At 41.3% G+C, this 26,709-nt stretch overlaps 1 protein-coding gene across 8 annotated transcripts; it reads left to right on the forward strand.

The window, feature by feature from the left end:
* Nucleotides 1-775: 775 nt before the first annotated feature.
* On the forward strand, nt 776-26,709 carry glcci1a (glucocorticoid induced 1a). Of its 8 annotated transcripts, XM_053446463.1 has the most exons (10): nt 780-1,548; nt 3,727-3,902; nt 5,054-5,161; nt 6,293-6,336; nt 6,567-6,605; nt 16,106-16,257; nt 18,163-18,315; nt 18,479-18,689; nt 20,438-20,558; nt 20,643-20,781. In XM_053446463.1, the coding sequence occupies exons 4-9, from the start codon at nt 6,313-6,315 to the stop codon at nt 20,555-20,557; spliced, it is 699 nt and encodes a 232-aa protein (XP_053302438.1). In that variant the 5' UTR covers nt 780-1,548; nt 3,727-3,902; nt 5,054-5,161; nt 6,293-6,312; the 3' UTR covers nt 20,558; nt 20,643-20,781. The 8 variants fall into 8 exon arrangements, with proteins under 8 accessions (XP_053302437.1, XP_053302438.1, XP_053302435.1 ...); XM_053446464.1 differs by lacking the exon at nt 6,293-6,336 and having other exon boundaries at nt 781-1,548; XM_053446462.1 differs by lacking the exons at nt 6,293-6,336; nt 6,567-6,605 and having other exon boundaries at nt 776-1,548; nt 18,158-18,315; nt 20,643-26,709.

Consider the following 26,709-nt stretch of genomic DNA (forward strand, 5'->3'; position numbering starts at 1 on the left):
GGACTTGTTCACCTGGATTTATGACTTGGTGGTGTCAATTTGAGACGTGTTCATTTGATGGGACATAATGGTCTTAACATGGCACCTTTTGTTCTGACTTGGGACTTCATATTCATCACTAGGGTCTTGTTGGTTTTGACTTGGGACAAGATTTAGGAAGTGCTGTATTTTTCTTGACTATAACTCCTTAGCCCTGATTCCACATAGCTTGAGTTCTGTTATTTGTAATGATGATATGTGAAAAGGCATAATATAAATTAGCTAACACTTTGTGATAATTAATGTGCCCAGTAAAAAAAACAAGTGGAACAGAAAGTTTAGCTTGTATACCAGAAATGCATCGTATGGCTCCTCTACAGTGGTCACCAACCACTAGCAATGACTTAAATTACTTTATTAATTTATGTGATTAGATCTTCGATGATCATAAAAGAAAATACAAAACATAAAACAAGAAAAGGATCATGAAATTAAAAAGAAGTTACTACAGTCCTGATGCTTTCTAATTCGTCAGTGCTTTTGGTGTTTTGTTTTGTTTTGTGTAATGTTCTGCTTGGACTAATGAGTATTTTGTTTCATTGAGACCATTTCCATTTATGAATGAAACAATTACAAAACAAGATTGAGAAAATTTCAATTAAAGACATGACTTGAATCAAGATCCATGTTCTGCTAATTAATCTGCAAAGAAGAATCAAACTGAAACTCACTGATGTATTATTTGTCAGCATACTGGCTAAAGCCTCCACGAAACCATTAAACATATTAGTGACGGGTCCAGGAAGTCGTGCAGGGCCAATCAGATAGAACATGACCCGAAGTCCAGCCTCTTCTGTCAACCGCTGGCAGTGGTGTGTGTGGTACCAAAGAAGAAGAAAAAGAAGAAAAGTACAGACTCAGGAGGAGCAAGCAAGATAACAGCACGGCACTATCGATGTTCCGGTAGAAAGTTCACTTAGGACTCTGGTGTGCTCTTCCTCTTCTTGTCGCTGCCATCGCAGACACGCAAAGTGAACGGTCGGCTTGGACTTCGGGAATAAACTTTCAGAAACTTTGGGAATCTGACCTTTAAAGTTTGTCAAGATGAGTAGCGCATTTTTCGTCTTCCTAAATATGAAAGCGCGATGTTAGGTTGTGGACGTAGTATTTTACTTGTCATATTCTCACGTAAACAACCTCATCAAGTGGAAGTGACGGGTCATGTCAGCATCCACAGCAGCAGGCACACTCAGCCGCTCACCCCCACCTTCTTCACCACCAACAACAACAACAACACCACCACCGCGGTCCGATCGCAGCCCATCCGCGTCACGGTGCCGTACCAGCTTCTGCGTGGAAACCAGCTGAGCCCAACCCGCTCTACTTCCTCTTCCTCCTCCTCCTCCTCAGTAGCCGGGAGCAACACAGGACCGACGACGTCCCCTTGCTCCAGTCCCGCCAACCCGAGTGGAAGCGGCTCGGACGGCAGGCTGGTCCACAGGCAGAGACTGTCACCGCCGGACAGCAGTGGTTCACCTGAACGGCCCCACGATCCGCCGCTTTCTAAAGGTAATGACATCCTTTAAAGTGGACGAAGCTTATCCCTAATGTAGCCATCACCGTGCAGATAGCTTGGCATGCTAAGCGCCGCTCCTGTCTCTTATGTGGCATCCGTCACGCGGAACAAGGCTCACAAAACTGTCAAATCAATGGGGTCGGTGATGTATGAACACGATGCTTTCATTTGGAGGCTGGGAACTGAGGATTTCCAAGAGCTAACACACCACTCTTCTATTCGGCTTGAGTATAGAACACACTCATCATCCATCTAAATGAAATGTCAACTTTAATCATTTCACCCACCATTAGCCATCAGGCGTCAAGTCGTGTTTTGGTGCGAGCAGCTAGTGGAAATAACAGACGTAGCAGCTCACACTACGCAATGTTTACACAAACATGTCCAGTCTTGGGGAAAAAATGTGTATGCCGAATTGTAAAGCTGACTGTTAACAGTCAGACATCGGCTGTGAGGATTTTTAAAGCGTTGAAAACAATCGCAGCAAACCGGAGCACCTTAAATTCTCACGTTTTCCATAGCGAATTCGATTTAGCGAAACATTCTCTCTAGCTTGAACTGCCCATATCGGGGCATATGCATATGTTGGGCTAGTTGGCTAGCTGTCTAATTGGGTCATAATACAGCGGGGGGTCAGATGTTTGACGCTCTAACCACCGAGAGGGTTCATGTCATCGTTTATATGTTTCACATTATGTCCCTCAACCAATGTTCTGGTTTCTATCATTGTATCAGTAATATTCCATAACACCACATTTTATGCTGTCAGTGGATTATTTGCTTGTTACCTCAGCGTTTTGAACGGAATAATTTGATATTATCACATAACATAGTCGGGTTATGTTGTCGTGACCCTCGCTCACTTAAATACGCGAGGACACGGATGCCTGTGTAGTGATAATGATGATGCAGCTGCTCTGTCGAAGATTAACTGCGCTCACTGAGCTTCATGATCCGGATGATAGGACGGATTTTTGGGACAATTCTGCGCACAGTGAAAGTTTGATAGTAATTCGTCACATTGAGGTTGTTTACCGTGGTGGAAACGGAAAGACACACGTCGTCAGCTGGTGGGACTGTGGCTTCAATGGCAACACTGGGGCCTAGCAGTCTGAGAGATATAAACAGAGCCCTCTGGGCAGGCAGGCCAGCCTCTGTAACTACATGCATACAAATAAAAACACTATTTGGCAACCAATATTACAACGTGCATTTGAATTTAAAGAAGAAGACACTGTCCTTGCACATGCATGACATTTTTTTTTGCAGTTAAGTTATTCTGCATAGGCCTGAATTGTTTTCATTTGGTTGCATTCTGTGATGGCATATTTATTTGTATTTATCCCTTTATTTGGGGTTAAAATTTAATTTATATTTTGCTTCAGGTGAATAAGAACCGTATAAATTTTATTTTGATGCAAAGACGTACATAAGCTAGAATGTAGCACAACAATGGAAGTGGAAGCAGTTTTCTTGTTGATTTAAACGTGAAAGTGAAATAAAAAGATGTTGTCCCTAAAATGAATTAGCAATCGTGATAAATAATCGTGATCTCAATATTGATCAAAAATAATCGTGATTATGATTTGGGCCATAATCGTGCAGCCCTGCTGTGAGCATTTGAAACTGACTCTTGCGAAGACTCGTTCCTCTCGTGACTTACTGAAAACGTAGAAATAAATGCAAATACAAAAAGAAGAGCTCTAGATATAAGTTGTTAGCCCTTGGTTTGGTTCCTTTGCCATACCTGGGCCTGATTATTTTTAACCAACTTCAATAGCTTATTACACCCCCTAAAACTCTTTTGTTTGTTCTTTGAAATTACAAATATAATATGTTTATTGGTTCATGAACCCGCCCCCCCCTGTATATAATATGTTTATTGGTTCATGAACCCACCCCCCCTTCCATGGCCTTAAAATGGCTTAATTGTTACTCCTTTCTCACTTCATGACTAGCATCTAAATCTAGGAGTTAATATACTAACATGTATCCTGCTCTCCATCTCCCCACATTAAATGGTATATGGTTTTGTATTTATATAGCACTTCTCTAGTCTTGATGACCACTCAAAGCGCTTTACAGTACAGTGTTACATTCACCCATTCACACACACATTCATACAGTGCATCTAATCGCAGCACTTTGTTATTCTATGGGGGGCCATTCAGGGTTCAGCATCTTGCCCAAGGAAACTTCGGAATGCAGATGGGTCAGACTGGGGATCGAACCGCCGACCTTCAGGTTGGAGGACAACCACTCTACCTCTCAGCCACAGCCGCCCTATACTTAAGGGGCTTTTCCACTGCTGAGCTCAACCCACAAGTTGACAGGATTGGTTTCTTAGGTTTGTGGCATCACCAACCCTGAGTGTTTGAATCCATTTGTTTACCGCAGTGTTTAGGTGGAAATTCTCAGCCATGCCATTGACTGCTTATTTAGCTCAAAATATTAAACTGCCTACTGCCCATCCCCCGAAGTTCTTTGAATATATGTAGAGCCTATCTGAGGTTTCTGGTATAACTACTGTTACATATACTCCAGTCTGAAACCTCAAGCAGTTTATCTCGAAATACTGGATATTGAATCACACATCGTGTACAGTTACCTGTAACTCACCTAATGAGAGGGGTGATCTTGCTGCGTTGCTGGCTCAGATACTCTCTCAGCTTATTTTTAAAAAAATCACAAGGCTTCGATAAATAAGATCCATGTTTAGTTTTTAAATGGTGGCACACTTTACATGGTTTCAGGGCCTCGTTAGAAGGCATCTCAGAGCATAGCACACACACACAGAGTTCGGGTTGTCTTCTGAGCCAGCACCCGTAAATTCCAGCGAGTCCTCTTTTTTGTTTTGAATGAATCAGTTAGATTTTCTGGTTCCCCTTCATCATAAACAGCTTGCCTCTTCGCCCTGACAGCATCTTGCCCGATCCAGCACATCTGAAAGTTTTCCCTCATCTATGATTCCCCACTAATGATGTGTGATGCGTTCAGGTGTTAATGTGATGATCAGCAAATACAATGACATCTGATATATAGGTCAGATAATATAAGATTAACGTGGAATTTTAATCGTATGGCTTTGTTTCATTACCTGTGATGATTACTTTTGTTTAAATCAATCATAAATAATTCCTGGCAATTTATTGCTTACTTAAAAATCTGAAACTTGTTTTATTTATGCATTTTCTGATGACCTCTAACGGCCCACCTGCAGTGACATTACATTTAATTTAGCTGATCCAAAGCAACTTACAATAAGTGCATCAAGAATGAGGGTACAAACCCAAAACAAGAATGAAGAATGTAAAATTTTCTTCAAGAAAGCCAAACTTCAAAGTGCTCTAAGTAAGTGCCATTTAAGTGATACAAAATGTTTAGTTTAACTTTATTATTACTTTATATTTTTCATTCAAGGTATTCAAGGACGGTAGGTGTTTTTTGTTTCCGGCGGGAGGTGTATAGATTTTCTGCTGTCCTCATTCCACCATTTAGGAGCCAGGAGGGAGCAACAAGCTGATTGGCAGAGCGGAGTGAACGAGCTGGGGTGTAACGTTTGACCATGTCCTGGATGTAGACTGGAACAGTTCCTTTCACAGCATGGTACGCAAGTACTAATATTATGAAACGGATGCGGGCTGCCATTGGTAACCAGTGAAGGGAGAGGAGGAGCATAGAAGTAGTATGAGGGCATTTAGGAAGGTGAAAGACCAGTCGAGCTGCTGCAGTCTGCATGAGCTGCAGAGGTCAGATAGCACTAGCAGGTAGACCTGCCAGGAGGGAGTTACAATAGCCTAAACGTGAGATTAGCCTGGACCAGAACCTGCGTCGCCTTCTGAGTGAGAAGGTGGCGTATTCTCCTGATATTGTACAGCCTGATCTACAGGAAAGTTTTGTCACAGTAATGTTGGCAGTAAAGTAGACTTGACTGCTGAGTGTCACACCCAGGTTCCTAATAGACTGGGTGGGGGCTAACACAGACTTTTCATAGGTAATCTTGTCGAGGTTAATTTTCAGGTGGTGTGCAGACATCCACTTAGAGATGTCAGGCAGGCAGGCAGAGATTCGTGCTGCTACCTGTGTTTCAGATTGGGGAAAAGACAGGATTAGTTGGGTGTCATCAGGGTAGCTATGGTAGAAAAAGCCATGTGATTGAATGACAGAGCCGAGAGAGTTGGCGTACAGAGAGAAGAGGAGGGGCCCCAGGACGGAACCTTGAGGGACCCCAGTAGAGAGAGGACAAGGTTCAGACACAGATCCTCTCCAAGTAACCCGGCAAGTGCGGTGGTTAAGGTAGGATGAGTGTAGGGAGAGAGCAGAGCCTGAGACACCCAGATCCTGAAGGGAGGAAATAAGGATCTGGTGGTTCACTGTGTCAAATCAGTTCTAGAAGAATGAGGACAGAGGATACAGAGGCTGCTCTAGCCGTGTGAAGTTACTCAGAGACAGCAAGGAGGGCAGTCTCAGTTGAGTGGCCTAAAAAAGGGCTATATATATATATATTTTTTTTACCATATACTGCAAAAATCTACAATATGAGATAATACGATGTTTCTATTCAGGGTTTTTTAGGGATATTTTAGTAATAAATTTAGAGCTGAAGCTGTTATATGCTATCTTGACTCTTAATAAACACACTTTAGAGAGTGGCACAGCCATGAACTGTCTATGTCTGTTGCTGGTAGAGTTGTATTTTAACAGGCCATTCCCTTTTTTTTGTTTTGCCTTATTCAGTTGCCTTTCGATTGTAAACCATGCAACCAACGTCTTTCTGGATGGTAATGTACTCTGTCTGCTTGGTTCTCTGCCACTTTGATACAGACCAAAAACAGACTAAACTTAAATGGTTAATATAATACCCGCTAATCAGAGAAGAAAGGTATGTAACCTTTGTCTGCCTGCGCGCCGAGAACTGCAAGCGGGAACATGCACAGGTTCAGCTGAATCCATGATGACATAATCTTCCCACCTGCGAGGATGATAACATTTTTATGGATATTATTGACAGCTCAGCGAAGTGATGGGATTTCTCCCGATCCTGCTGATGGTAAGTCCGCCTGTGATAGACGAGTAAATGTGTAAAGTGAGACATAGTAAGAGATAGCATTGTACTCAGCTCTAGAGTGAAGCAACTATAATAGACCGGTCCATTGCATTTGTCATCGAGTCCGGGGTTCACATGATGTAGTGTCAGACATGGCTTCATGTCGTTTTTATGCCTCAACGCCAGAGGTTTTATGTTTTTGGATTGTCCATAGGTTCCATTCCTGTGAACAAGATATCTCAAGAATACCTTGAGAGAATTTCTTAAATTTTTTTATAAACATTCACTTGGAATCAATGATGAACTGCTTTTGGTAGTCAAAGGTCAAAAGGTCATGTTCACATGACAATGCATTGTTTTGAAATGGATATATCAGGTAAAATCAATAACATTAAAAGTGGCACAAACATTCACTTAGACTCAAGAATGACCTGGAAATAATTTGTTGGCCAGCAGTTGACTTCTGAATGATATATCTGTGGAAAACCCTTGAGGGATATCTTTCAAATTGGGATTGGGTAAAACATTCACTTGATTTAGCTTTTCATTTTGGTACCCAAAGGTCAAGGTCACGGTGAGCTCTCTTATTGAACATGCTATCTTAAAGGGATAGTTCACCCACAAATGAAAATTCACTCATTATCTACTCACCACTATGCAGATGGGGGGTTGGGTCAAGTCTTTGAGTCCAAGAAACACATTTTTTAAGCCTAAATGTCCGCTGATATCTTCCGACGAGGTGCATTTAGGGACCATCTGAAACGATAAGTCTGCTAGCTTAGCCACTTTTGGTTTCACTTTTAGGCTGGAAACGTCTAAATGACCTTGTTCTAATTCGAATTTGAATGTTGGGGCTTGCAGACACTTGGGCTACACCACACAAGGGCGACTGTGGCTGAGTGGTAGAGCGGTTGTCCTCCAACCTGAAGGTCGGCGTTCGATCCCTAGTCTTCCCCATCTACACTTTGAAGTGTCCTTGGGCAAGATGCTGAACCCTGACTCGGCTGCAACACTGTCTACCGCTGTAACTTGTAAAGAGTTTTTTGACTCAAAAACTCACCCCTTCACACCCCTCGATCGGCATAGTGCTGAGTAGATAATGAATGACGTTTTATTTCTGGGTGAACAATCCTTTTAAGATAAGCATGTTAGAGATTGTCATAGAATTATGCTTGAAATAAATTGTTCCATTTTTGTTACTTATCAAAGAACCATGAAATATTATTGAAATGTTACTTTTTCGCAGTAAAGATGAATATTCATTTAACTATATGTATGACTACCTCAGACTAAGAACTGAAGCTTCCAGTCATATTTAATGATAGTAAAGTTAGTGTACGATATACATAGTAGGATATCCCGCAAGAGACTATATATTTCACAAAGAGATCAAGATGTCAGTGGGCTGTTAAAATACCATATCAAGTACTTAACTAATGTCTGGATGATGATTTACAGCTTGGTTACAGGTTAAAGGGAATGAATGGGCTCCTGGTCAGGACAAGATTTACATACAGGTTACATACAGCTTTATTGACTTTAAGAAAACTTAATGCTACCCATTAGATTCTAACACATCTAAACATACAAGCAAAACATATTTTTTTTACATTTGATAAAAGTTGACAAATATTAAGCTTCAGTCATTGTATCACCTATTTCAATGATAATAATCAAAATAAATCAAAAATATAATCGGTTTTGTATTTACTTCATAGAAGCGCATAGATATCAAGGGTTGCAATAAATCGTCGAGAATATTTACCTGTAAAATAAAGCGTACATTGACAGTCATGTTTTTAAACAAAAAAGAAACACATTACAGCCTTTTGCCCATCCAAATCCTACATCCAGCCTTTAAATCTTGTCAACTTTTTGCATTTTGAAGCACCATAATTGTTTCAAATAATGGGACACACAGTAGAGTGCGTACACCTGCTTCTAGTCGAGTTGCCTTCAATTGAGTCAAGCCACACCAAATTGCACACACTCATAGATAGCAGATAGCAAAAACTCTTTGGAAATTTGGATCTATTCATTAGTCTTTTGCGTTATCCTGCTGACGGACAAACAACAAGGGAGGAAACATAACCTCATTGGTGGAGATACTTATCCAAACACCTACTTCATCATATAACATAGTATAACAAAGATCTTAATGATATTTTTCTACAGTCACATTAGGGTGAAAACATGGGCTGCCAAATGAGTAAATGTAAATGAAGTTGGAAGTAGTACCTCAAGAAAGCTTAGCCACCATTGTTGCCTCGTTGTGGAGATAATGAGTATTAAAAAAGTAAAAGTTCCTATCAATAGTTATACTCAGTCTGTTCATCATGACACTACATTTGCTGAGTTACTAAGGAGTTCTTCATTTCTGTGGAGAGCCTGGATGCTCAGTGCCAGTGGGTTTTAGTTGGTTCTCTGAAGTATAGGTTTACAAATGTACTGCGTAAGGTTAGAGGTCCTTCCTCACCCCTTTCTACCTTGTTGAGCTACAACAGTTGAAATTTGCCAGCCAAGTCTAATTTAAGGCTGAATTATAGTCCTGCGACTGCAACCGCGGAAGGCCACGCAGCTGCATCGACGGACTCGTTTTGGTTTATACTTCTCTAACGTGCTGCGCGTGTTGCAACGCAATTCACCGCCAGAACACTAGGCGGAGTAACGTTGTTTGTCGAAGACAAAACACACAAAGAAGAGACGTCTTCTTCTTCGTCGACTGTTTATTTACATCGCCACTCCGGCTCCTCATAGCCTATTTCTGGTGGACAAATCGGCCAGTCAGTGACGGGTTATACAAGTGGTCATACTTTCGGATCTCTTCTGCCAAGTGCTCTTCTATTTGGTCCATATTCGTTCTTCTAAATCTTCCGTGATTTCCGCGTATTGTGGGGCATGAAACCGGAAACTAGAGTCCGGACGGGATGTAGTAAGCAGACCAATCACAAGCCTTGCGGGCTGCGTGAGGCTCGCGTCGCTTTGTCGTGTGGTTAGAAAAATTGGCCGACACACGCAAGCCCGCAGAGGGCACGAAAGGGGCGTGTTGCGTGTCTTACGTGCATGCGTGCGTGCGTGCAACCCGACTATAATTCGGCCTTTAGTCTCTCCAGTGTCCCCGTAATCCTTTGGATTTATAGCACATGATCTTGCCCTCTACCTTGTGTAATGGGATTCTCTTGTTGGACAAAAGGCTAAGCATTAGAGATGAGCCGGATACTCGGCTGAAACGAGTATCCGGTACGGATAAAGCACTTTTGCCGAGCACGAGTATTATACGAGTAATACGAGTCAATATCTGTGCTCGGATTGAATGAAAATCCTCACACAGCGTCACAGCGCTCCTCCCCTTCACACACCGCTCTGCTCACTCACTCACAGAACAGCTCTCTGTCTCTCAGTCACTCAGGTTCGCGGGTCTTTTCCGTTAACGTTTAGGGTTTCTTCAGCTTGAAGTTTGTTTTTATTTCAGTTTGTACTTACTTATTAACCAGTAGAGTTCTGTTAAACGTGGGTTCGTTCAGACGTGGTGCTGGTAGAAAGCGACTCGCGTTGCGTCTCTGCCTGTTGGAGAGTTTTTTAAAAAAAATTGTAAACATTTTTTTTTTTTTTACTTCACGCATTGAGTGTCTGACTACTCTCTAGCATCTGGCTACTCTCTCTCTCTCTCCCTCTCTCTGCCGGTCGTTGGAGTTTTTTTTTTTTTTTTAAACCGTCAGTTGGTTCTAGCCAGTTTTATTTTACTTCACGCACTGAGTGTCTGACACTTTCTAGGTAGTAGTGGTATAAAAAACATTACAAATTAAGCTACACACACAATCACACACCTGGTGTGGAAATAAGTTAAAAAAGAAAGTTATGTTGAGTATGAAAACACTTGTTATTACATTTCACTTCATAATTGCAACAGCATGTGTTGTATTCATTGTTGCAAAACTTGTTCTGTTGCTGAAGCTCAATGCTGATGCTGTCCTGTAATAGTTTTCTAATCAGCAATAAATCTAACAATTTCTGATCAACCCATATCAATTGCATGCTTAAAATAACATACTGGTTAAAGCCCCGCCCGTTTCAAGACAACCCGGCCTACTTCCGGGTTAAATCCAGCCCACTTCCGGGTTAAATCACTACCACTTCCGGGTTAGGCCCCGCCCACTCAGAGTACGGATACGGATACAGATAATTCATATGGTTAACAGATACAGATACAGATACAGATAATGCTGTACTCGCTCATCCCTACTAAGCATCCAGATTACGACAGAAACATTGGCCAGATAAAGTGTATGAACACGCATAGGCTTGGTAGATCAATCAATCAATCAATCAAATTTTATTTGTATAGCCCATATTCACAAATTACAATTCATCTCATAGGGCTTTAACAGGGTGAGGCATCCTCTGTCCTTAACCCTCAGCAAGAGTAAGGAAAAACTACTAAAAACCCTTTTAACAGGGTAAAAATACGTAGAAACCTCAGAGAGAGCCACATGTGAGGCATCCCTCTCCCAGGACGGACAGAAGTGCAATAGATGCCACGCGTAGGAGAACATCATCAATAATCAAAGTCTCTAGCAGCATTTGATGAGGGTAGACATCCTGAAGGACAACCCCAACATGACATGCCAAGCAGTCCCGCTGCGATCACAGTCCATGGTCAGCAACCATCCAGACCACGATCCACCATCCAGACCAGACGCCACTCCAGTCCTCAGTCACCGTCCACCGCCGCCCACCAGGACCCTGATGTGGTCATTGTACTTAAACCAAGCATCATTCCTGTTATAAGACATGTTTACCATGGAGGACAGTACTGTCTTTAACTGGCTATGCTGTACAGGGTTTCAGAATTCACTGTCAGTGAAATTAGTCCATCCAAAATGTTCACTTAAATATATGCAACTGAAATGTTTTCACTCTACTCCTCAAAACAATTAGCATTTTATAATTAGTTTGTGCAGGGTGTTTGGGGTTTGTGTTTTGTAAATAATTTCTTAACTTACAAAGTTCCTCTTTCACTCTCACTTTCACCCTCCTATAATAATTTGTACACCTTAGTCCTGAGCCGTATCGTGTGCATGTGCAGTGTATGATGGCTGAGTCGTTGATCTATTGTGTCTAGCGGGCATCTGCTCCCACAAGGAGTGTGTCTGCTGCACTGTTGCCTGATTTTCTGGTATGACTGCTATATTCCTCGAAACAAAGTAGAGCTATAAACTCCACTAAATGTCAGGACTTAACAATATTAAGCCTCGCATCTTTCGGTCGTGCAAATATTTCACAATAAATACCTTGTTAAAACAAATGAACCGATTCAGTCAACAGAAACAGAAAACGGTCTGTTTACTTTGAAACCATTATAGGAATGGTTGAGATCCCTTAATGCAACACTCAAAGAAATAATGTTAAACAACGCTGAACACGTTTGTTGCACAGATACAGTCGATTTTAAATTGCAGGATTAAAAACTGTCACAGTCTCTGGCCAATTTTCCTATCAGGTTTCTTGGTTCATTTAAAAAATCCTCAGTGGTGTTGACACAGATATGGGCCCATAAAGATGGACCTTGCCTTTGTTAGGCTAGAAGACCAGCAAGGTTTTAACAACTGCTCCTGATTAAAAAAAACACACTTTCATACTTTACTTGTATCAATATAGGCAGTGCATCATTCACTTCTTTTTCACACACTGATAGAACAGAGATCATGAGCAAATTTGGGGTTAATTGTCTGGAGCCACCTGCTGACATTGCTGACATTGGTTGAGAGGCGGGGTACACCTTGGACAGAAACAAGCAACCAACTAATGATCACATTGGGTGCAGGTCCTCCACTGGGCCACTGAGGGTTGGTGGTTCTATCCTATATATAGAAGTGCTGTATGAATGTGTGTGTGTGAATGGGTGAACATAGATAGATGATAGATGGATACTTTATTAATCCCGTGGGAAATTTAGATCATCCAGTAGCTTGTACACTTAACACATCACTGACATACATACATAAATCACATACGGAGAACATATTTACATGACTGCCATTAAGACTAGAAAAATAGGCCACAGTTGGCAGTTACTTAAGAGTAACCTTTTCTCCAAGTGTATGTTTAGGCCTGGCAGCTCCAGATTGCACTTTACACTTATCTTTTAATTTGCATGTTGAGGAGCTCATGAAATATTCAAACAAAAGCCAAAAGCAAAAATGCCAACAAGTGAAGTCATTTGAGTCAGTGTTGGCCAGAGCCGAAGCTGCAGGTTTTTAAGTGAAAAAGAAAATCTGGTTGTGTGGAGATTGAAAGAAGTGAGTTTGTCGCATGTGTGTAGATCATTTCTCTACATTAGCTGTTACAGAGCATATCTCAGCTGAAACTTGGACTGAACTGTTGGTGGTTAATGTGTTTTGGGTAATGTACATGTAGATACCAGGTTTTGAAAAGGGGGGGAAAACACTTTTATCCGGTTGTATTACAACTTTTTTACTCTCAATTGTAAGTGTGTGAGTGTTGTAAGAGATTAATGTTGATATTAATAAATATGTGCAAGTTTTATTCATATATCAAATATTATATCCAGGTGGAAACACAATGTGTTTTACATGAAGATTAAGAAGAAAACATTGGTACATTTTTACATCTACTATTTCCAAAAATCTCTGTCCGTCTGGCTGGTTGTGGCTCACATATCTCTCTGTGTATTGTTAAGGGCCCAACGAAGCGCAGTGTCAAATTAGGTGCAATCTGAACTGGCTATACACCAAAACAGGCAACCAGCGCCCTGTAAGGAACGTTGATCGTTACAACAGCATGTCCACGGCAGATGGATTCTGCTTACTGCGTTGAGCTTCACCAAACTTTATGCATCACCTGTGACTTTATGGTCGAAGTCCTGCTGCCATTCTTTACTTACTACGGCTCAACTGCTGCAGGTTACTTTTATAATTTTAGAAAAAACTGCAGCTTTACCACAGCCCATTCCAAACAGGTATGTTTAGTATGGGCACTGTACTAATTAAATGATAATAAGAATAATAGCCTGAATATAATCAATATAATAATAACACTAACTGTAATAATATATTTCATTTTACAGCATTCTGTGGTTTCTTGTGTCACAGCATTGAGCTGGTGGGAAGTGCTGGTAAGACTGCAGCTGTGTGCCTTCCCTGCTTTGTGCTGTTCCACACCACAGAGCTGGATGTCCTAATGTTCCAGATAAATATTCCACCCCCACTGCTGCTCTGAACTTTCGACAGACACACAGTCACAGAGTCAGTTAAAGTGACTTTGGGTACTGACACAGTGTATTAAATGACTACAGAGGGTAAATTATTATTAACCGCAGTATCATTCCTGACGTTATCAGTTCTGCAGGTTGTACTGGAGAAATTCAGAGAATTTGTTTCCTTTTTGTTTTTGCTACATAAAATTTTGCTTGCACATTTCACCTCACCAGGGGCCTCATTTATAAAACATGGTGCAGGATTCATACTAAAAGTGCATGTGCACACAAAAGCTGAAAATGGCGTACACAAAAAACGATTCCGATTTATAAAACTGTGCGCACAAACACCTGAGGGCAATGTTCCCTTTACCTGGAAACATGCGTACGTGGATCTGCAGGCGATGAGACGATGAAGTGTTTGTTAATGAGATGGAGGTGAAGAAAGACACATTGTTTGGAAGCCAAATTAGTGATGTCACTAATAATAGAAAAAGCCCTGAGTGGTTACATGTTGCTACTGCTGTTAATGCTGTGAATGAGAGTGAGTACGATGCATAGGACAGTGCCTGAAATAAAGAAAGTTGTCATATTTTAAGGTGGAGGCAAAAAAGAATTGTTTCTCATCCTTCGGAAAATGTCTGTTGTGATGAAACAATAGTTAGTTCAGTGCAGTTGCTGTTACTGACATTTTCTTCTGGCTCTTAAAATAAAGGTGTGTTATATTTGGCATTATGGTGCTGATGGTGTATGGCAGTGACACACTCACATCCTCTGAAGCTGCACCCTGCTGCTACTTAGCAGCAGCATGGACATGCCAGATAACGCTATCTCACTCTTAACTACTTCCTCGCTTTGCAAAGGCTATAACCGGCCGCAATTTATGGTCAGTCAAGCCGCAGCAGGCGCTTCTCTGCCTCCTGCAGCAAAGAGAACAACACACGTGGGGCAGATGACAGCTCAGCTTCACTAATGTATGCACAGGCACATTACTGAGTTGCAGAGAAGATGTAGCCCTTACACTGATTCTACAAATGTCAATAGACAAAGGTTCAAGGAGGAAGAGAAGCGGGCACAGTCCAGAGCATTGCAGCTGCTTTGAGCAATAGACTAGAAAAGTTAGCTGTGTGCATACAACTAATCTGAATGCTAGTCCTGTATGAAAGAGTTGGATTGTTGTAATTTATTTTCTTAGTCAAAGAAGAATCTAGTTTGAGTTGACAACCACTGACAAACGGGGCTGGTGGGGCGTAGGTCTGTTTTCACATTTAGTACAGTCATACGCCATTATATACTGGTGCATCATTAAGCTATCAAAGCCAGCATACCCTTTCACAGCCTGCCTCCATTTATGTTAGATATTGTCTATTTTTTCATTAATCTTGTAAATGTTATTTAATTGACGTGCTCAGCTACATAATTTTTTTGTGGTAGTTTTCCTTTATTCTTGTTGAGGGGTTAGGGACAGCGGATGTTGCACCTTGTTATGCCCTATCAGACAACTTGTGTTATAATGGGCCATATAAATAATTTTATATTGATTGATTGGCATGTGGTGAGATCAGATACACCCTGTCATTATCCAGATCTGTGCAAAATCTCACCTGTTTATAGATATTGGCACTCCTGATATGCCTGTTTTTGGAATACAGACTGTATTATTTGTATTATTTCTTGAGAAATTAACAAGTTGCAGAAAACTATCTAATAACATCCTCACAATGTTGAAGAAAGTGGGGGGGAAATCTTGGATCCGCTCCCTTAATTAATTCTGCTTCAAAAGTTAATGTGCCTTCCTTGGCCCATTCACACCCTTCCATGAAGTTTCAATAGTGCATTATATTGATGCACCATTTTACGTATGGAATTAATGCACTTCATAGTGACCTCAATAATGGTCACAGTGGAGCAGAAAAAAATAATGATGATAATTAATGTCCATGATCGCACTGTACTGCTCACTATAAAGAGAACTATTCATCATATAGGGAATTGTGAATTAATGAACGAGGGATTTGGACACAATTACATTTTGAGTCTTTGACATAGATCTAACTAATAACATTAATGTTGAATGAATTCCATTGCAGTCCAGCCAGGTGTCTTTTTTGGATGGTCGGTCCAATCATTGTATCATACATTATTTGATATATATTATTTAATGAGATCTGGGAACTGAGGTCTGACAGGTGTATTTAAACAGGATAGAATTTCAATAACTTTAATAACATTAACCCTCTGCACTATAGAGTATTCTTAACCTATTCGTTCTCTCTGTTGCTCCCAGATTGCAAAGCTTCGGCAGCATCTCCAGCACGGTAAACAAGTAGGACGCCACACTAAAGACAAAGACCGGCTGTCCCCTCTCCAGTACAACACCATCACCTACACCACCCTCACCAGCTCTACCAACCACAACTCCAGAGCCAGCCCTATCAGGTAGTGTACTGCCTGAAAATCGTTCTGTCGCCACACTGGAAGGAGCTTAAGCTGATATCAGTGTTTTTCAAATTTGGAAAGACATTCTAGTTTACATTCGTGAAAGCAGCAGGATCTGATCCATCTGTAGAAAGAAGCATAAACTTAGATGAGTGTGGTTTAAGGCCATACAGGGAACTTTTTATTTCTGTTGATTTGGCACCTCTGTGGACAAAAGCAGAAGTGTTTCCACTTTCTCTTGTCATTGAATAGTCAGCGTGTGCATTTGTTTTGGCAAGAGTGAAAAAAAGTCACTGTTTGCAGGATATATATCTATTAGGGAATGTATTTTTTTGTTGCTGTATGATTAGTATTTAAATTTTCTCTGGATTGGAAATTCACATGTTCATGACGTTTGGGCCTGACCAGTTTGAAATCTGCTTGATTAACGTCCCCTGCTATGATGATCACACTGTCTGGGTGAGCCGTCGGCTGTTTGTTGATGACTTCATGCAGCTTTTCAAGCGCTACCTGAGCCTTAGTTTGTGGGGGGATTAATACTGCCATGATTAATAATTCTCACCTTGGAACAAAGAATTGTTCTGCACCTTACCACCAGGGCTGCAGTGTTTGTAGTTCGGTCCTCTCTGTAAACAGAGCAGCCGGCTGCTTCGACTGCCGGGATGTTGTTGTTCAGCCAGGTCTCTATGATTATAGTCCCAATTTGAGGCATAATATCACTCTGATCTTATCCGTCTTGTTTGCCTGTGTCATTTTGCTTGTGGGATGGTAATGCTGCTGGTCTCTGTGTTATGTAGGATTTCCGGGGGAGTAAAACAAGTGTTGAAACTGAGCCTCACGCTGGATGAAATTTAAACAAAGGCTTTTTAATAGTGGCATTGCTGCTATGACATCACAATCACATGCTATGAAAGGTTACATGCAGATTGACAGGATAAAATTTATAATAATCGTAAATATCTAAAAACTCAGAAAGTGACATAATACTGTATGACTGTAACTGTTTGAAAAAGTTGTAGGCCTTTGAATGCACCCTGAATCTCATCTGTTAGCTACCTAAAAAAAAAAGTTGGATACAACCATTATTGAAATGTTGGCTACTAATCAGTGTGTGTGCGCGTGTGCGTATGTGTGTGTGTGTGTGTGTGTGTGTGTGCGCATCTTTTCCTCATTTCAAGTAAGGTTGTGTTTATTTTATTTGAATAAAATGTATCGCTCCACTTCTAGCTGCAAAAATCCTGCGTAATTTACACTGCATGCAAAATCTACACTCCCTCACTCAGGAAGAATCTGACTATGGAATACCTGTGTATTTAATAGAAAAATAGTTTGATGAGAACATGTAAAACTCAGCGATGAGAAGGTGACTTGTTACAATCGCATGAAGTCCCTGATTTCACTGAGTATGAGGTAGTATAACTGAGTTGAGAACCAAAGTGGACAGAAAATAACAAAAGTAATATAGCAACATAGTTGGAAGAAAACCATCTTCTTGGTTTAACATTGGAATCTGATATGTAGCACTGCTGTTAAGAGGAATAATACGGTTACCTCAGAAAGAATTCAGACTCATTGATTTTTACTGCCAGCTCACAGCTTTGTGTGCGTGGGTGGTTACATACATGAGTGTGTACTTTTAGAACTTTATAACTGAATACCCACTTTCCCATGGGGCTTTGTGTCACTCGTGGGTTGAAAATCAAATTTCCCACTGTCTTTATAGTAATCATTGATTTCAATGGTCCAGGTGACTGTTATGTTAGGGTCAGGTAAAGTTTAAGAGTAAGCTTTTAGGTCTGAAGGTTTAGGTAAGTGTGAGGGCAAGGGAATGCACTATGTAAATGAGTTGTCCTCAAAGGGATGAAACAAGTAATGAGATTGTGTCTGTGTGTGTGTGGAGTGCAGCACTTTTCCATGTCGAAGTCGGCCCAGATGCCGCTGTCCAACATCACAGTGCCAAAGCCTTCCATCACGAGGGTGCCCAGCAGCATGGAGGGCATCAACCATGAGCTGGAGAAGGTCTTCATCAAAGACAACGGAGAGAAGGAGGAGCTCAAGGTGGGTTCTGTTTCATTTCATTCTGAGACAGGATGTGATCAACCCAGTGTTTCAGTAATCCTCTCTTGAACTCTTGTACAGATTTGCCTTGTCTCAGCTCTGATTGCTGTTCTGCCTCCCCTACTCCCAAACCCCAATGTCCGTTTCCACTCCGACTCTACAGTCCCTGGAGGTTCCTGACGGGCGGCGAGCACCCTTCCCTCCTCAGCAGCGCAGCAGCAGCACCCGAAGCATGGACACCCAGACTCCCTCAGCCCCCGGCCGGTCCAGCAGCTGCTCAAGCCTATCGCCCTGCCCCTCGCCAGCTTGCCCACCAGGATCACATGACGGCAGCCCCTACTCCACAGAGGATCTACTGGACGATCGGGACAAAGGTAAAGAACGTTGAGCTGTTGTTCAGGCTCTGAGTCACTGAGTTCATGTTGTTTCCCCAGTTGTAACCACAAGTCTCTTGTGGATCCTTGAAAGCTCTGCAATTTTAGAAAGGAATGCATTCAATTAAATTTAGGGCAGATGGAATTGCCCTGGGTATTTTTTTTTACGTCTATAGCCTTCATTCTTAAAGAAGGTAACACAACCCACTCAGGGTGACATGACATTGTGTTCATGTGTTGTCCCCCTGCAGTCTAACTTCACTCAAACTAGATTTCCACAAACAGCCTCAACCCTCTTGATATTTTTTCCATCTATGGTGTTGATCCCAAAGTGCTTCCTCACTTCACTCCTCAGATTTTTTATGTCATCTTCATCTGTTCACCTGTTTACTCATTACTTTTACTTTGTGATAGTAGAAAGCTGTCATACCATAACCTTAAATAGCAAATAATGATTTAGAGTTTCATTAATCAATCATATCTATTAACAATGGGTCAGAAAACACCAGCTCTGTAGTTCCAGTGAGCTTTCCATCCCTTATTTTCTTTTGAAGCTAATAGCTCTCTTATTAAATTTCTCGGGACAGTGAGCTGTGAAAATCCTCTGTTAAATCAATGAAGTGTCCACAGACTCCACACTTTAATTCACTTTTGCAAAGCATGCTATTGATATACGGTACAGTAAGCCAAGTCATAGGTTGTTAGTTTGGATCCTCTTGCTACAGCCTTCATTACATCTTAAGTAGGAGGCAGTGTCACAGACAGGCCAGGGAAGTACTTGTTGAATTTGGTCTTTTCATTGGATTTGCTGATAATATAAATAATATTTTGGCTGTTTGACCGATTTTCTCTCTGGAGTTGTGCTGTCAGGTGACGCTAAGAGCTTGATTTCACCTGTCAAACATTTGTTTCCAATCTAGAAGCAGAGCTTGTTAAAGCAGTTTTCAAAAGACTGGACTAACCACACACTTTTAATGCATGTTCTCCGTATAACTTTTAAAAACGCTTTGTTTAGGCACTTGCAGTCGGAATCCTGTTGCCCGTGCACCTGGTGTGGCCTGGCTATGCTATTGTTTTTGTGTTTGCGTCTTTTGTGGAGTTGTTGTTAGTCTTCTGAGAACCGGTTGATCGTTGACTTGAGTTGGGTATCGTTTGTGTTTTTTTTTCTGATACTGGTGCTAAATTGAGACTTTTACAACGCTTCCTGTACGCTACCTAAATGGTGCCAGAACCAATACCTTTTTCTTACCTACAAAATCTCACAATGAAACAGTAAAATACTCCAGCCCCACACGAGTCATCAATTGTCTCCCCACCAGGGCTAGGGTGGCGACTGAGTAGGTAAGGTCATGCAAGCAGGGACTGAAATCGGAGTTGTTAGTGTTCTGGTTGGTGCCTGCTCCGTCGGAACTTATGGCTAAATGGTACTGGATGTTAATGCACCACCCTATTCTTGATATTGGTGGACATTTCTAAGGTACTGTTAGGTAGCGTTGCGCGCTGTAGGTGACCAGTAGACAGGCATTGAGGGACAGCAAAACATGTAATATGCTCCATACTCTCACTTATAGTACCAAATAAGTTGGACCTTGGATTCACATCAAAGAAGACACAGGGATGGCAAGTTACATTTTATAAGCACATCTGCATGAGACGGGCAACATGAAAAATGCACCTGTAACTTTAAAAATAAAATGTTTCCCTTGTGAATTGGTTCTGCCGTATCAACCATGTGTTTCTGTTCACAGACAGTGGAAGCAGCTCACCACTGCCCAAATTTGCCTCCTCACCCAAACCCAACAACAGTTACATGTTCAAGCGAGAGCCGCCGGAGGGCTGTGAGAAGATCAAAGCTTTTGAGGAGATGAGGTATAGACTGTGTTGAATTGAAGCACCACTCTAAGGCCTCAGCAATGTTTGAACCTCACTGATGCTACTTATGCTTCTCTTCAGCTCGAGGCAGTCAGCATCGGCGTCAGTCCCCCTCTTCTCCTGTCCCGACAAAAACAAGGTCAACTTCATCTCGACAGGTTCGGCATTCTGCCCTGTCAAACTCCCCGGCTCCCTGCACCTCACCCCGGCCTCAGAGCCGGAAGAGGATGAAGACGATGTGTTGGCGGGCCCCGGCTCAGTGCCCCAGGGGGCCACATCATTCTACGGTGGCCCTTCTCAGGTCTCCACGAGCACCAGCACAGAAGACCCTGCAGTGGAGCCCGGTTTACTTTCAGAGACTGCAGACCCCCTAACAGACAGCCCAGCCATAAGCTAGACCTGAGCAGAGCTGGCCTCTGGCTATAGGATCCACGCTAGCAACCACCAACCAACACCACTAACTGTCCCACCAACACCTCCCTTTGGTCTGCTAGGGGAGTCTACGACTCTCTGTGCTGACCCCCTCCATACTCTTCTGTCTCTGCATGACGTAGCACCAATGTCCCAATTAACCACCACCACCACCACAAGACTTGCCACCTCAATGTTCTGTCCAGCACAATGTCTGAGCTGTTGTTGGTAGAGAAGGACTTGATGGTTCAAGTTTTTTATATGCAGGCATCACAGATGGAGGAATGGAGCACTCTGGATGGGGGGGTGGGGACATGCATTATAAAATGGTAGTCTGGTTAATTATGTGTTGTTCTTTGTTTCAACAATCACAGTATAAATAAGCTCTAATATATATATATATACACACAGATATATATATCAGGGTTTTCCCTAGGCATCTTAGGTGCTGTTTTTTTTATATTATATATATTATTGATATTTATTAAAACACAACACAGGTTGTTGTTTTTCACAGGACACTCAGAGATTAACAAGAAGAAAAGAAAACTTATGTTTAATGGTGAAGTGAGCACACTCAGCACCAGACCTGTAATGGGTAGATACGAGAATCGGTTTACTCCTCCTCCTACCACCATCTGACAGTGCAATCGTGTTTGACTGCTTACCAAAGGTTTTGTTGGGTTGGAGGTTTTCAAACTGTCCCATCGGCCGTAAGCCAGGTGACCAAGTTACTGTAGCAAGAGTCATTCCTCTCAAATAATTTATCTTTGAGCTCATCTTTCTTCATGTCTGCAGTAAAGACGTTCAGAGACTGACATTCTTACATTGGAACTGAACACCATCTTTTCTCTCTAGAGTAGTAAAGAACTCTCAGGAAACAATTTTCCTAAGGTTTAGATCAGGGGTGTCCAAACTTTTTATCCTGAGGGCCACATACAGAAAATAATTTGAAGGTCTGGGTCACTCAAGCCGCCACGCCCCCCTGCCCTGGAGCGGACTGTTGACAGTGCGCCTCAATCGCGTAGCTTAGGGCGGGGGGCGTGGCGCCACCTAGAGTCAAAACTGAGAAGTACAATACTGTGGGCCATAGTCCATTACATTACAATTGATTTAGCTGACGCTTTTATCCAAAGCGATTTGCAATCAGTGCATTCAAGGGAAGGGGAGAGCGGGGGTAATGTGAAACACCCCCTGTATTTAGGCAACGGAACACATTTGTGGTCATGTGATCATTATGTTTTCAAGCCCCTCCCATTCCACCCTTGCCATGAAGGAGAAGTTGGTGCTGATGCTGCGGTTAGAATGCTTTTTCACAAAAATGTTCTTGCATCAACTGTTTTGTCAAAACAAATTGATTCGGGTAGAAAAACTTATATCATACATGTTGGTGAACTTCCAATATATAAAACCATGTGATTGATGCTAGCTGAAGATTAGCCTGAATTGCCAAGAGATGTTGTTTTTTCTAAAATGTTGGCTGTGGGGTAAAGTGAGACATGTAGCACAAGTTAAGTTAAGTCTTAACCATATTTTAGTGTAATATTACATTATATATGTTTTATTTTTAATGCCTTAAACATTGTAGAAAAGCCATCATGCAAAGAAACTACAACAGGAAGACAACCTGAGGCCAAACACCCCTCACAGAGACGGAGAGTGCAGCTGCTGAGGTCATGCAAGGAAAGAAGTCCTTAAGAAAAGCTGGAAGGGATAGAAATATTGATAAGACAACCCTCAAAAGATTCATAAAGAAAAAAGAGAGAGGGGAACTAAAATCAGTAGCCTGGGGTGCAGTAGCTGAGGCAAAGAGAATATTCACAGATGAGATGGAGGAGCTTGACAAACACTTGAAACAACTAGCTGACCAGTTCCATGGCCTTGCTCCAGTTAAGTGTCGTGAACTGGCATTTGAATACTCAGAGAAAAACAATATCCCTGTCCCTGCCAATTGGACAGAGAAACAATGTGCCGGTAAGCTAGGGTGTGCAAGAGATCACATGAATCATAATAATCATAAATGTGCTTAATTGACCGATTACAACATGTCTTGTTATGGTAGTTTTAAAGTGGAAAAGATAAGTGGATCACTTTACCCCCTTGATTTCTCTGGTCTGTCTCCCTTTACCCCTAAGCTGGGGTAAAGTGAGACACAAGACCACTGTTTTACAAACAATCATATTTCACTGCCCTTTGTCCTGAAGACATTCTGATCATTTCCATTGCTAGGAAACATCCTGAATTAATGGGAAATGTGTAAATGTTACTGATATATGATTTTAGCTCGCCTAGAAGGGAGCAAATGTAAAAAATGTCTCACATTACCCCCTCTCCCCTACTCGAGGGTACAAACCCAGAACAACAAGAATCAAGAAAGTACAATTTCTTCAAAAATAGAGCAAAACTACATAGTGCTATAAGTAACTGCCATTTCAGTGCTACTAAATTGTTAGTTTAAAAAAAGTTAACATTTTTTTTAAATTTTTTTAAATTTAATTTTTTTTGAGGCGGGCCAATTTAAAATGGATGGCGGGCCGCAGATGGCCCGCGGGCCGTAGTTTGGACACCCCTGGTTTAGATGCTTCACAAAAAGTCCCATAACTGAAGGGAAAACCCTGGATATGTATATACACATACATCTACACAGATCCGCTGCAATATTAATACCACTTACCACATTTACTGTTGAGACTGATCAATGTATGTATATATACATACATAAATGTATATATGCATATGTTTTATGTGTGTGTTTGAATATATATATATGTATATATATATATTTGTTTTTTTTATGTATTATAACAAAATACATATGCTTGTTTAAAAGAAAAATCCAAAACTGTGTATAGCTTTGTTATGTACTGAGCAGGAGAAACGGCTGTATAATGGATTGGATTATGTTTACACTATCCAGGTCACATGTTTGAACCCTGTTTAAAAATGCAAACAGCAAATAATTTGGGGAAAGACTAAAGAAAAAAAAAGACCACAAATTGGTTGCACAGTGTCTGCATCTGGCCTTGCTTCAGGTATTTCACAATCAGAGTATAAACTCAGGTAATATGGAATATGTGTCCATACAAATATCTGCAGCTTGACAAAGCAGAGCAGATTCACTGTCATTTATCCCTGGCTCCTCTCATTCTCAGACGAATCGCTCTTTTCTGTTCCAGAGTCTGATACTAGACCTGTGACAGGAGCTGCACAGGGTTTAGGCTTAAGTTTTTGGATGGGTGGTGGGACACTGTTTGGACCGCACACACTGTGACTGATGACGTGTGGCCGTGTGTGCACTGATGGAAGCATGCTGGACAGAGACTTGGAAAGACATGGAGTGAAAGTCTGTTATTTAAGTCTGATGACAATGTAGGACTGGCTCTCTTGAGCCTGTTGATGAGATGTCTGCAGTACCATCACATGAAAATATACTCAAACGGAAAAATGATGTACAGATTGGAGATGGAGTTATACAAACTTTCCCTGAGGTAGACATGACCTTATTTGTTATATTGGACCTTGCTAAGGAGGTTTATTGTACAAATGAGCCTGACTTCATCAAGACCACACCTCGCCTAAAATATCAATATATTAAAAAAAGATAATATATCACCAATATTTGGTAAATTGATGATCCTCCTAAGTTGGAAGAATTGCAATCAAGATATAGAGCACTATGTTTCCCATTTGCCAGCATTTCTTCCAGTATAATAAGGATGATAAGGAAAGCAATAGATCATTCTTTTCAAAGAATGTATAGGACATGTCATGAGACTGAATTGTTATTTCAATTAAAGAATCCTAAAATGTTTCCCTCATCAAGAAATAGTTCTAGAATAATGAATAAAGAAATGTGTGACTGCACGAGGCACCATTCAGGCAGGGTACCGTCAAGACATTCAAATTTCAGTATCAATACCATTGTCAAACAATCCAATTGTGAAAAACCAAGCTTTAAATGCACACAAGCAACTTTAGTAGAGATCCTGACTGGCAAATTGCTTAAAGGTTGCACTTATGAATATTCTTTCCAATTGGCCAATATCTGTGTAAATTGTAGAATGGATAATTTGTGTGTGACACAGTTACAGCGAACTGTCACCAATCTGCAGTTCCTGCACTCTTAACCAGCCAACATATTTTTTAAGGAAAACAACTCAGCACAAAATGACAATGACAGACTATCACGCAGCTAAAATGACGGGGGTTAATGGAAACCAATACAGGTCTTTTAAGAGACTGAATATTTCCTTCACTTGTATTTGCTGGATGTGTCAATGGGTACATGCCACTTATTAGCTGTGTTTCAATTCATGGGCTGCATCCTTCGCAGGATGTGGTCAGCCCAGCCCACAGAGACCGCCTTCTTTATTTGCAGTGTAGACCAGGCAGAACCAAAATGAGACCGTCTGGTCTACAGAAGTTTCCCGTCATTGCCGTCACCAGCTTTTCCTATCCTTATTTGCTGTTGCCTAGTAACAGAGCTAAAGTTACCATTAGCTAGTGTTTGTGGGCTGCGTTTGAAGGAGCCTTAAAATGTCTAGTCCAGTTGCGGTGACACAATCAATCTTCAAATGCAACCTCAAGAGTATGCGGCCCCTAAACTGAGACACAGCTGTATTTTTTGCTGCCCCCAAGTGACAAAAACCCCCATAAATGCAGGTTGAAGATGACAATAAGCAACAATTAGACACGTTAAATTACTCCCTTTGGCACTTTAGATGTTTTAATAATGATTCAGTAAGTAAAGTAATCAGGTTTGATACCCAGCCCTGAGCAACATTGGATGTGGAAACACTGTTTGGTTCAATCTTAAAAATTCCGGTTGCGGCCACATCAGATGAATGTTTGTACAACCTTTATCTCCATTCAGTTGATATCCAAACTCACAATGTACTAATCATCCACATACTTGTTATTCTATTAAATGCATTCCATGCTATTTTAGTATCCAAGACATGAATAGACTCATGATGATTCATTCCTAAAACATCTCTCAACCTTTTATTGTGATTGCTGTAAGAGACTAGCTGCAGTACTAAGCAATGTTTGGCTGCAGAGTCAGTAGCACCTTCATGTGTGATGCATAGATAAAAGCCTGTCTCTGTTATTACGTGTGTTGTAGGCCTCCTCACGCCTCCATCCAGGCAGCTGAACCTTCTGAACATCCCATGTACTCTGTGCTGAACACCATCTTTTAGGCTTTTAGATAAGCATCGCCAAGTGTAAATGATCCACCACTTTGATTTGCAAGAGTGAAACATAATCCACATTTATTTGGATATCTGGTGTGCTTGTGGAATCCCTGCATTATTGTTCCCTTCATATTTTGCATATATGTGGCTTTAAAGAGGCTCAATGCAGTGTTGTGGTTTCTAAAGACTTTTCTGCACCTTACAAAGAGCTATAGCTTTCCCAATGTCCCACATATACTCGACATTGGTAAACTAGTTGTGTGCAATAATAGTTAAAAAATGGTGATGTACTCCGGGATGTTGTCCATTCTTTGTCTCGAGGGTCTCATCTTGCATTCCTTTGGTTTTGAGCACGGGGGCTGGATCAGCAAGTAGTTCTTTGCTAAACCATCACCCAATACAAAACCAGCACTGAGAGTGACCAGAGCACATCATTGGCAGGTCAGAGTGTGCATAGACTTACTACATGATACTCCTTGTGTAATCTGTGTTGTCAAAGTTCATGCACAATGGCAATAAAGATATATTGTTTGTTTTGTCCA

The sequence above is a fragment of the Pleuronectes platessa genome, chromosome 18, assembly GCF_947347685.1.
Source record: "Pleuronectes platessa chromosome 18, fPlePla1.1, whole genome shotgun sequence".
NCBI lineage: Eukaryota > Metazoa > Chordata > Actinopteri > Pleuronectiformes > Pleuronectidae > Pleuronectes > Pleuronectes platessa.